Source organism: Varanus komodoensis, unplaced genomic scaffold, assembly GCF_004798865.1.
Source record: "Varanus komodoensis strain SLA01 unplaced genomic scaffold, ASM479886v1 scaffold1, whole genome shotgun sequence".
Lineage (NCBI taxonomy): Eukaryota > Metazoa > Chordata > Lepidosauria > Squamata > Varanidae > Varanus > Varanus komodoensis.
The window spans coordinates 90,552,593-90,565,195 of record NW_025335268.1 but is presented as its reverse complement, the minus strand read 5'-3'; the positions used below and the strand labels follow the sequence as shown (position 1 = coordinate 90,565,195).

The following is a 12,603-nucleotide window of genomic DNA, read 5'->3' as shown; positions in this document are numbered from 1 at the left end:
CCTCACTCTTCCAGTACTGAGCTAGCGCAATCCTCGCTGCTGTGATTAAATGTAGTATCAAATACGTTTCTTGTTTGCTAATATTTCTCGGTACAATGCCTAACTGGGTAAAGTTTTCTTTACTTTTGGGACGGCTACATGCATACACAGAGATCACAATAGGTCTGTGTATATTGGTTTTATAAGACAAGTTATTGTTGCTCAAAAGGGACACTGGTTTGGGTTCCTCACTGCTGCATCTTCTTTTGTCCATCATCTCTGTTCCTGCCTATAATCTCTGTTTCTTACCTGTCATATCTGCTTTAGGTCAGCTCTTGGTGCTAGCTGCAAATTTAATTAATGTTTCTGGAATCATCACTAGACCCAGCTAGATTTCCAGTCTTGGCCTTAGGAACCTCATGACACCGCTGATATCCATCCTGAAACAGATGCTTTCATCTGCAATTCAGGGATCCTGAAACATAGGAGTCCCAAGAATGCAGATGTCTTGTGCAGGCTGCAGCGTGCTTTACTGTTCAGCATCTGCTTGCATCATTTCTTCTGTTCATGTGACCACATTTTTTGGCAATGGATGACCATAAGGCTGATTCCCCTCTCCCCCACCGCCTCTGCTCACAGTTTGACATTTTTGCACATACAGACACATGGTAATCCAATGCAGTGGTTGCCTAGAAAACCAATGTACCTTTTGGCACCGTTAGTAGTAGTACTATGACAGTGTGGATAGCATGCTTTGTGTTACAGATGGAAGACTATCAATGGGTGAACACAAGCACTTGTCATTCATAAATGCCTCACTTACATTTGTATTTCTCTTGGATTTCACATAAGTGCTGATGCAGGGGGCAATGTCTTTGGATACACATCTTTCATGGACCGTGTATTTACAAACTGTAAAGAAAAGGGAGAGAGGCAGCAGCTCTAAGTCTGCCTTGCATTCAAGGTATACCATTTCCAGTTATTTGGCAAGATGGTTGGTTGAGCCTAGATTACACATACCTGTTTGAGATAGCATATAAACTTAAATATATATTTCCCAGGTAGGTGGTTCCACTATCTTAATCTATGTCATGGAATCCATTTTAGGACTAGAAACATTTATAAAATAAAATAAAATAAAATAAAATAAAATAAAATAAAATAAGTTGGGGTGTTCAAGCCAATGGGTTCAAAATGCAGCTGAGCTATGCAGGCACATAGTTTCCACCTTGTTTCGAAGGCCTTAAGTTACAAGCTCACACACACTTAACAGGGAGTGTGCCCCATTGAACCCAATGTATTCTACTTCTGAGTGGACATAGAATCACAGAAGAGCACATTAAAAAACATATGCATTTTTAGACAGAAAAAAATGTCCTGTAGCTGGGGAATGCTTGAAGCTGTAGAATATTTTTTTTTGGTCTAACTATACATAGAATTGTGCCCTATACATCTTTTGCAGTATCTGAAATGTCTTCAAGGTATTCAGGTTCCTTACAAAGATAGGCAACCTGGACCTCTCCAGATCTCAAGTCTCATGATCCCTGACTGTTGGTCACATTGTCTGGGGCTTACTGCAGTCACGATCCAAAACAACTGGAGAACAACAGGATACCTTTACCTGCCATAATGTGAACCAGAAGAGGTGAAGTTTGGGTGCTATATTAATATAAAAGCCATGCTTGTCAGGAACTCTAGGAAAACAGTTTTTACTTCAAATAAAAAAGAACAATAGCAGGAAATACTTCCAAACCCTGGAAAAGATGCTGTTGCATTGAGCAATAAGTCACAACCCACTCATGATCTGTAATCATTATCCACTACAATGTGAAACCAGGATATTTCAGCGAATACCACCTTGGCGATGGACCTCTCTAAAGTTTACCCATTATGGTACATTGTTCATTTTTTCCCAAGTATAATTTCATTCCAACTTGTTCCACATCAGTTTCTAATTTTAATTTGCATGAAAATGTATAAGCATTTGTGTGTGCATTTTCCTGTGTACTTGCAATGTTGGTAAGCAATTTGCCCTCATGTACATGTTTATTACAAGCCCTTTCCTCTAATATATGCCTTTTGGTGCAGTTTCTCCTAATATACATATTGGGATGCAATTCTTCTAATTTTTGTTGGTAAAAATTGGAAGAAGAGCAAAACATTAGGAATGTTTCCCAAGATGGGAAGTTTCCCAAGATGGGAAGTTTTTGGAGTACAAGATGACTGACTTTATTATCACAGTTAGGCTGATCTGGATCCTTGAAAAGGATCTATTTTGCTTTAAAAACATTTTGATTATAGTTTGTTTGGACTTTTGAAAGCTAAGAAAGAAGAACAATGGTCCAATGTTTTAGTGGACCAAAGGTCTCTCTCAGTCTTCCCCGACCTGGTGGCTTCCAGATGTGTGGGATTACAACTCCCACCATTCCCAGTCAGCATGCCCATCTGAAGGGTACCAGGCTGGGGAAAGCAGTTCTTTCTAGCCCAGCGTTATCTTCACTGGCCAGCCAGATGCCTGTAGGAAGCCCACAGAAGCACGTTGAATGCACTAGCGCCCTCCTGCTCATGTTCCCCCATGAGTGGCACTGAGAGGCACACTGACGGCTGCTGGAGGCAACACATCCCCATCACGGCCGGGAGCCATTGATAGCCTTGTCCTCCAAGAGTCACCTAAAAGGGGCCCAGACTTTCCCAGAATGAGGAATCCACTAGAAACAAATGCTAACGCAGAAAGGGGCAACATGCAGACCTCCGGTTGTGTTAGAATACCACCACTGATGTGCTGGCTGGGGATGATGATGAGGATCACTCTGTTGCTCTGTTCTATTGGACACCCTCCTCCCCATCTGCCTTGGAGAGTCTGCTCCGATTGGCTCCAGCTTACTCTCATGCAGGTAGGTAACAGCCAAGGCAACCTTATGGCTGCAAAGGAGGGGTAGAGCTCACTAGCCTTCTGCACATGGCACACCCAGGCACTTACAAGAACAGCACAAGCCTTGCTTCCTGACACCCAGCAGCATAGTGCGACAAAAGTTGCAGTAGGCAGGCTTCTTGAAGTGTTTTAGCCTCCAGGCGTGCTGCCCATCGTCCTTCACATTCTGCAGGGAGAAAAAGGTCCATTATGAGATATTCTGCAGGAGGATGTTAATCACTGTGTCTCCTTCAGTCTTGCAGCAGCACTGAGATGAGAAAAGCACCTTTCTTGAGTGATCCAGTGGAATATCATCTCAGGGTTCTGAAATGGAGAATGTTTTGATTTTGCAGCAAATTGAGGGCAGTGTGAGAGTGCCATCATTATCTCTGGTACATACATTAGTTTTTCTGCTTTCCTACAGCCTCTGGTCATAAAGAGCTGGCAGGTTTTAATCATGCAAAACCTATTTGAGCAAAGCCCATAGTGGGATAGCAAAAATAAATGTGTGCACTATGGGTAGTAAGGTCTGTATCATCACAGTTACTGAAAACGATCTACAGAAGTGTTCAAATAAAAGTAGGATGAGTAAATATGACTCCATAAATACAACTTGAACAAAGATTCCTAGTAGTACTGAGGGTGGGGGAGGTTACAGTGTTATCTGATCTCAAGTTTTATTTTCTGAATGATGGTGGTTGGGATCTCCACTTGGAATTTTTAAATTGATTTTATTGCAAATTTAAAAATCAAAACCAAAGCCTAAACCTAAAAGAAAGAAAATAAAGTATTCCAGTTTTTGTACAGGAAATCTGAATGAACCTATCATAGTACAGATATACCATGTGTTCCTATATATTTTATGTATGGCAGAATTTAGCAAGATAATTATCTATAGTCTTTAGCAAAGGCAACCCAGAAAGCCATGTATTTGTCCATTTGTAAATTACACTTAAAAATGACCGTTCAAAAATTGAATGCTTCATCAAGTTCTCAACTGATTTGTTACTGCAGATGGATGTTCAGCCTTCCAGTTTTGTACTATTAGTCTTTTATCTACTGAATGGGTAAAGAGAATCCATTTACACTGATTTTGCATTACGTTTGAAGAGACAGGAGGGTAACTTAAAAAGAATATGTACATCTATAAAAGTAAAGAAATTTCCATCACAAAATTTATCCAAATTATTACCTTCCCCAAAAGGAAGCATTTAGAAGGCATTACCAAAACAAATAAAAGAAGTGTTTGCTGTATTATAGCTCCAATAATTGGCCAATTTAAACAACCCATTATTGAAAAGATGGTGTGATGTCCAATACCTGAAACATCAATTTTTGTTGCTAAACCTAATCTAAAATCCTATTCTAAAAAAGATGCCGATGAAGCAAACCATTGATTGGGCAAAACACTCCAATTAAGTGTTCTATTCTTGTGTATCATATCTGGTCCTCGCTGGACAGAGAGACCCTAGCTACAAGCATGTGGATGACTGCAATATTCTGTACATGGGGCTGCCTTTAAAAATGGTCAGAAAGCTTCAAGTGATGCAAAACTGGGCATCAGGACTGTTAATGGGGACTGACTCATGAGAACATACACCAGTCCTCTTCTAGCTGCACTGGCTGCCAGCTGACATTCAGGCCCAATTAAAAGAGCTAGTACTAACATTCAACACCTGAAATGACTTGGGGCCAGGATCACCTATTCCCGTATGTACCTAGCTGGACCCTGAGGTCATCTTCAGGGGTCCTTCTCCAGGAGCCCCATCCAAACGAAGTGAGGCAGCTGGCTACCAGTAGGAGGACCTTTTTGGTTGTGGCCCCCTAGCTGTGAAATGACTCCCCAAAGAGCTGCATCAGGTGAAGACCTTTTCATTTTCCCCAGCATTTTATCACTTTAACATTTTAACTTTATTTTAATATTGCCTTGTATCCTATATTGCTATCAGCTATTGAATATGCTGATTCAATTCTAATTGCTTTTTTGTTTTATGTTAATTTTTGTTTGCTTGTATATGTGTGTGGGTTTTTTATAAACTATTGTTAACTGCCCCAAGAGCCTTGACTATTAAGTCGTTGACACCAGCTATTGTTTGATAAGCAGTTTAGCCTCAATCAATACTTCCAATAACAAACGGGCTCAGAAGCTGAAAAAGCAGCAGCATCAAAGGCAAATTCTAACAGATGTTCCAGTTGCATGCATTGCCATTCAGCTATAGCTGGCAAATAATATTTAGCAAGCAAATGAAAGAGTGGCAGAAAGTTAACACGACCTACAAGCTGATCCAAAGTAACAATCAACCTGTGTACATTTGCCAAAGAAACATTTTCTTGCTAATTTTCAAATCTGGGTTTCCCTAAAGAGTTGATTTTGAAGGCAAAAATAAATCTATAATTGAAGTAAAACTGTATATCACATCTCTTTCACTGTCTTAAGAGTAGGAGGCACCCTATCTGTTTTAGTATATTGAGAACCTAATGCAATCTATTTGGGGAGCAAATCCAAGCATGAAGATTCCAAAACTGACTAGGGAAAAAGTCTAATCAGGGCATAAAATACTGAAATTATTACACATTTAAAAAAAGGTTTGATAATATAAAGAGATATCAGGGAAGCCAAATCCACCTTCTTTAACTGGATTCAATCTCCTTCAAAGATTTTCATGGCAGAATGGAACCCCATAGACACTTACAAAACAAGCATTAAGACTTGCCAGATATAAATAGAAGAATGCCATTTAAAACAAAAATAATTTGAGGTATGACTTTCATTTTAAGTGAATATCCTACCCCCTAGACTCAACCTTAAGGATGCCCATCTAGATGTGTCTCCAAAGAGCTCATTAATCAGCTGATTCATATTTAGGGTAATCATTTGAGATATACCTCTAGGGATAAGCATTCCCAAGCAAGCAATGAACTCTGGCCAATTTTAAATTTCCAGTTAGCTAGCACACTATGGCATGTAATATCTCCAATCAACATCAGTCAAGACTTGGGTGAGTTAATGGAATAGCCAGACAAGTAGCCAAATTATTAGTGGTCTGCATTAAGCTGGAAAAGATGACTGGAGTTCTGAGACAAACAATAAGAGATCATCAGGCTAAAGATTACATTTAAAGTGTAGACTATTATGCACATATCCATGAATTTTGCCAAATAGCACATGCCAGTGGTTCCAAACATAAATTGAATATTGGTAGAGGAAATGATCATCCCATTTCTTACTCTCTCAAGTAAGAAACAAACAAAAAGCTATCAATCCTGACTAACTCCTGGGACTGAATACAGAATTTCAGGAAAACCAGATTTTTTCAATATAGCCAAAATCAATTCCCGATAAATTTTACCAAAGGCCTTCTCTGGTGCCAAAAAGCAATGGCAGCTATCTGTGTCAGCACTGGGATGTAGGCGGCAGGCGGCTACGCCTGGAACACTGGGACCAGGATGCTGGGGAGGGATGGAAGCCTTTGTAAGATGCTAGAAGGATGGGGCAAAGCAAGTTCAAGTACAGGCTGAGGTTGGGTACCAGTAGCACAGAGCAGGCTCAGAGATGAAGTCACAGTTCAGAGGCAAGGTGAGGTTGGATAGGGGTAAGGCAGAGCAGGGTCAGGAGCAAGAGGATGGCCAGGGGGACAAGGAACATGTACTGGCAGTGGGGCTCAGACTGAAGGCAAGGACAGAAGAGGGAGCAGGCAAGAGTCAAGGGCATCGCTGAAGGCAAGGTGAAACTGGGAGCAGGGCCATGAGCCTGATGTAGCCACCACAAAGGCCCGTGTTGCTGTGGCAACAGTGAGCAGTGCTGGGAAGCCTTTTACTGAGCCTTTGGTGGCTTCCCACAGTGCTGCTTTCTCAGGGTCTGATCTTTGCAGTACCTACAAAGCAGATTCTGGTCCAGCAGGCAGTTGCGGGGTGAACTGTGGTGCTCTTTGCATCATGCCAGGAGAGGGAGCTTTCTTAGGGTTGTGGATCCTAACAATCTGCTCTGTTTTGTATATAATGCAATCAGAACAACCACCAATCTAAGATTGTCCGCCCCTTGTCTTCACTTGGGATATAAGGTTGTGTGTGGATGCTTCCCATAGTGACTCAAATCTCTCAACTACAACTCAGAAAAGCTATTCTTTGTACATGTAACAAGCTACTTATGAAAATGGATTCCTCACAATGCCTTTTCTAATATCATGTACTCCCACATATGTTGCATCTGCACTTGCAAAGTGCCGCTCTGCTTAGCAACTTTTTTTAACTCAATAGCTGACTTCATGCACCCCTTTACAGGGGAGCACATATAAACATCTCATTGTGAAATGGAGCCTAGTCTTCCTAAACATTTAACCTCTAGTCATGACACAGGGATCTCTATGCTCAGGCAGAAACAGCCTTGTCAGACCAATGCCAAATATAAATCATGAAGGCTTTATGGAAGTCATCACCAAGAGTCTATTGCCCAGTCTACAGTTCATTCCTTTCATTTTGTATTTTAAGTGAGTCATTCCTTACAGAAAGATCACAGCATGTGACCCATACTCCATAAGAATTGGCAATGTCTTCTAATTGGGACTCATGGGAACAAACCCAGAAAATTTTCAGGGTGGGTAGAATTCACTGATTTCATGGACCAAGACACAAATCTATGAAAACATGTGACCCAACCTATTGATTGGGCATCCAACCCATGGATCGGAGAATATGGACAGTTCCAGGCATTTTTAAAGCAGGGATGACTAATATCAGCCTGGGTTTCCTTCCCCTGGTTCCACCACTATCTTCAGTCATCCATCCTTCAGTGATCTTCCAGACTTTGTGCAGTCCTCCCCCCTAACCCCGCCCTCCAGCACTGTTCTAAACTAAGCCTCTTCTCAATCTAAGCTAGAAGTAGAAAGAAGGAAGTGGTAATACGACTGGTCCTGAAGAAAGCGTCACTGGATCCAGAGATGGCCACTAACTATAGACCTGTGGCCAACATCCCGTTTCTGGGCAAGGTGTTGGAGCGAGTGGTGGCGGGACAACTCCAAGCACTCTTGGATGAAACTGATTATCTGGATCCTTTTCAGTCCGGCTTCAGACCCGGGTACAGTACTGAATCTGCCTTGGTCGCCCTGTACGATGACCTGTGCAGGGAGAAGGACAGGGGGAGTGCATCCCTGTTGGTTCTTCTGGACCTCTTGGCGGCTTTTGATACCATCGACCATGGTATCCTTCTGGATAGGCTAGCGGGATTGGGGGTTGGAGGCACTGCTTTGCAGTGGTTCCGCTCCTATCTCAACGGTCGATTCCAGAAGGTAGTGCTGGGGGACCATGTCTCTGCGTCATGGAAGCTATGCCATGGAGTACCACAGGGCTCCATTCTATCCCCTCTGCTATTTAACATCTATATGAAACCGCTGGGAGAGGTCATCAGGAGGTGTGGGCTGCGGAATCATCAATACGCTGATGATACCCAGCTCTACCTCTCGTTTTCCACTAATCCAGGTGAGGCAGTGGCTGTGCTGAACCGGTGCTTGGCCGAGGTAATGCAATGGATGAGGGCCAATAAACTGAAACTCAACCCAGACAAGACGGAGGTCCTGTTGGTTGGCAGATAGGGCTTCGGAGAGGGTGGATTTGACCTGGTCCTGAATGGTGCAACACTCCCTCTTAGGGATAAGGTCCGCAGCTTAGGAGTATTCCTCGACCCGGAGCTTTCTTTGGAAGCTCAGGTGACAGCGGTGGTGAGGAGCGCCTTCCTTCAGCTTCGGCTGATTAATCAGCTGCGCCCCTACCTGGAGTACGACTGCCTGGCGACGGTGACACACGCGCTGGTGACTTCCCGCCTAGACTTCTGTAACGCGCTTTACGTGGGGCTTCCCCTGAAGACGGTCCGAACACTTCAATTGGTGCAAAATAGAGCTGCCAGGTTGCTGACGGGGACGGGGCGTTATGCTCACATGACTCCAGTCCTCCGTCAGCTTCACTGGCTTCCCATTGAAGCCCGGGCCCAATTCAAGGTGTTGATTATGACCTATAAAGCCCTAAACGGCTTGGGTCCTGGCTACCTGAACGAGCGCTTACGTCCGTATATGCCCGACTGCCCTTTGAGATCTGCGGGAGAGTCCCTTCTCCGGGAACCCTCCATGAAAGAAATTAGGAGAGTAAGTACTCGGAGGAGGGCTTTCTCTGCGGTGGTGCCCAACCTATGAAATTCACTCCCCAAAGAGGTCCGCCTGGCACCGTCGTTACTGGTTTTTCGGCGCCAGGTAAAGACCTTTTTATTTAAACATCATTTTAATTGTTAAAACATATGATCTGGCCAGGGCAACTTCTTCTTCCTTCTCTTTTCTCCTCCTATATTATTTATTTACTTATTTTATACTGATAATTTTAATTTTATATTATTATGTTTGTAACTCAGTGTATTTTTTGTATTTTTGTATTTAATGGTAATTTATTACGTTCTATTGTATTTCAATGTATTTTATTGTGTTGTAAGCCGCCCCGAGGCTTCGGCAAGGGGCGGCATAGAAATGTAATAATAATAATAATAATAATAATAATAATAATAATAATAATAATAATGTGTGCTAGGGTTTTTGTTTTGTTTTGTTTTTTGGTCTTTTTGGCACCACCCCTCTTGCTTTGGGTCCACCCATCTCTGGACTGTGCACCCCTGCAATTGCCAACTGGCTTTTGTTCCATCAACTGCTTATTGATAGAATTAGATTTTTTGTAAGAGAATTTCTTTCATTTGCAATTGCAGATTTGTGCTAATGTACACTTACACTAGTATGCAGTAGCATATATGAACATTTGCAAAAAATGGTTTGCCAGTCCACAGAATCTGCACAACTTGGGAAAAACTGCTCTTCTGCAGAATCTGCTGGCTGGATTCATAGAAATCCAAATGTATTTGAATATGTTGAGAATTACTCTGACACCCCTGCCCAGACACCAATATTATAAAGAACCTGCATTTTCTGACATGAGGTGAAATGTTTTTGCAAGTCTGGTGCAGTAAAATAGTTCATATGCTACCTATTGTATCTCCTCTCTTGAACCATTCTGGTAACAGGAAGCAAGAGCATCAAGTAATCTCTCAAAGCCCAATTGTCAACCAAACTGCCGTCAGGCTGCTAATGCTGAGATTCCTGGGGTGGAGGATTAATGCATCGGAAGGAAGTAAAAGTCCCATGCTTCTCCAGACAAGAAATTGGTGTGTATGTGTGTGCGTGTGTGTGATTGAACATGGGGGGATTGAGCTTGGAAGGTGGACAAGATGAAAAATTTAAAAATGATCCATAATTAGGATCATTTCATTGGCTTTAACTTAAATTATAAATACAGTTAGCTAAATTTACATCCTTTTTGAGTTACTTGTTACAATTTTGCATATCTCTGGTTAATGAGCTTCTTGAATCGTCTGCGGATATGAGAGTGTTTTAGTTTTCTTTGCTAAAAGTTTTTATTTGAGATTCTGGCGCCCTCACATGGTGTCATCCCTACAAGAAGCTGTATCAAGTCCTCTTCCACTGTCTTTGACCTTGATTCATAGTCTTGTGCATGTGCTGTTCACCTCAATGACGCTTGTGCAGGAGATATCCCTCCAGAATTGCACATAGGAAATAGGAAGCAGTCTGATATTGAAACTTCTAGCCCAGTATTTGCAACACTGACTGGCAGCAGCTTTTCAAACTTGCAAGCAGGAGTTTTTCTAGCCCTACCTGGAGATCATGGGGATTGAACGTGTGACCCTCTGCATGCAAAGTATGTCCTCTTCCGTTGAGTGATGCATCTCCTAACCTTTATATGCATGAATATTTTAAATATAACCAGTTATTACAACTACAATCCCCATTTCAAAGTGCTATAGTATTATTAAATATTGGGCCCAAAATACAAGTAGCATGAGTCTGGATTATTGCATTTTAAATCTTCTTGGAAAGAAATGGAGCATCTTCACAACCTCACCACACTGTTGGGCATCCTTTGAAGATAGTCCTCACATTAGCTATCTTCTTTGAAGTCAGGCCTGTTACTTACTGTTTCCATGCCCAGCAGGACCAGCAGTGGTATGGTGGTCATGCCACCCCGAATCCACTCTTCCAGTGTCACAGTTCCATCATGGTCATAATCTATTTCTTCCATCATCTCTTTCAAGATCTATAAAAGGAAAAGCCCAATTAAAAACCTCATTCATTCTTTCAAGCCACCAAGCTGTACCTTATTCTGTTGATAGGGTGCACCATGCATGGAGAATAAACCAGAGCATAGCACTGACGTATTTTGCATTAGCATCCAGTTCCTCTGTGTCACCAATGTTCAGCAAACCAGGCCAGTTGTGCTCTGTGGACCAATGAGGACATCTAAAAACCCTGAATACAGCTTCAGTATGAATACGATGAGCTAACTCCATAGCCTAGATACTTTCTGCTGGCCCCTCAAACCATTTGGGAAGTACTAGACTTTATAAAGTCCTTGTATCCACATCAGCACCTCAGCTGAGCAATTTGTCTCACTGCATTGCCTCCTGATCTTGGACCTGATAACCAGCTTGTCCTTGATCATGACATCTGCCTTTGATCCTGTTGATACTCATCTGTTTTGCTAGAACTGGACCACAGCTCTGCGTAGCCTGTTTTGAGTTTGGCCAAGATCTCCCAAGAGAACTTCCACTATTGGATAGTATAAAAGTTCAAAAAGAAATAAAATGCCAGGACAGAGCTCTGTAAGCCTCCATGCTCCCCTAGCACATGCTTTCTACATGAACTCTCCAAAGTAGCCTCTGAAACCTGCACAATCCTTGCAAAATCATGATTATCTACTTGCTTCCCACCTCAGGATCCCAAACCTTTTGTGACATGATCCTCAGAGCTGAGAAACTCCCCTTAAGAAGATTGTGCCATCCATATGCAGGTGTATAATTTATGCAAACAGTGATATCTGCTATGCAGCCTCAGTCAACCTTCTCTCTAAGGGGTGCAACAGATCCTGGAGGGGCCAGGAAAGCCAGCTGTCATGAATTTATTTTGATAGTGCTCAGCAGAGACCAGTATACAAGTAAAACTCACCGGCCTTAATTCTGTGGAGTCCCACTCCAGATATTCAGCCACATGAACCATCTGATTGATTATCCGATCCAGCTCCTTGTTGCAGAAGTAACACCAAAGGAAGGGGAAAGGGAAAAATGTTGCTGTGTGTAATTTTGCAGTAATATAAATGATAATATAGGAATGTGAACACTGCAAATGTATCTTGGCATATGTGGAGAAATTATCTGATTTCCCCCCATAAAAGCTACCGAATGCCTTTATTTGCTGCCTCTATGATATGGATATATAGGCTCAGTTCCTTGTTTTTGGAGGCTGCTAGGATCTGAGCCAGCATCAAGGAAAGACAGGCATGGATGGCTCCTTCTGTAGATCCACACCCCAGCAGGGGGTCATTAATGAGAGTCCTTTGGAGTTACTCCTCTTCAGCCCTGAAATCTGCTCATCTGCCTCTCAGCCATCCAGGCAACAGTGATGGTGAGAAAGAGCAGCAGCAGCAGCCGCTGCTTAATTGCTCAATAGATTCCCATCTGTCAAGCAAGAAAGTGGCAGTGCTAATGAGAGCAGGGTGAGCAATAGCAGTTGCTGGCAAAGCTCCTGATGATGATTGTGAGAAGTTAGGCTCACTGGCCAGGTTTGGATGATTATGAGGGGAATGTCCCTGTGGCTTCTTTTCTGGCCCCCATG

At 42.5% G+C, this 12,603-nt stretch overlaps 1 protein-coding gene across 1 annotated transcript in view; it reads right to left on the bottom strand.

The window, feature by feature from the left end:
* DGKG (diacylglycerol kinase gamma) overlaps nucleotides 1–12,603 on the bottom strand; it is a 143,943-nt gene that overhangs the window by 65,237 nt on the left and 66,103 nt on the right. Inside the window, exons 10-13 of the mRNA XM_044434569.1 lie at nucleotides 11,938–12,012; nucleotides 10,910–11,029; nucleotides 2,960–3,077; nucleotides 803–891 (exon numbers count right to left, since the gene is read on the bottom strand). Coding sequence (XP_044290504.1) covers nucleotides 803–891; nucleotides 2,960–3,077; nucleotides 10,910–11,029; nucleotides 11,938–12,012 — 402 coding nt within the window. The remainder of the gene's footprint in view (nucleotides 1–802; nucleotides 892–2,959; nucleotides 3,078–10,909; nucleotides 11,030–11,937; nucleotides 12,013–12,603) is intronic.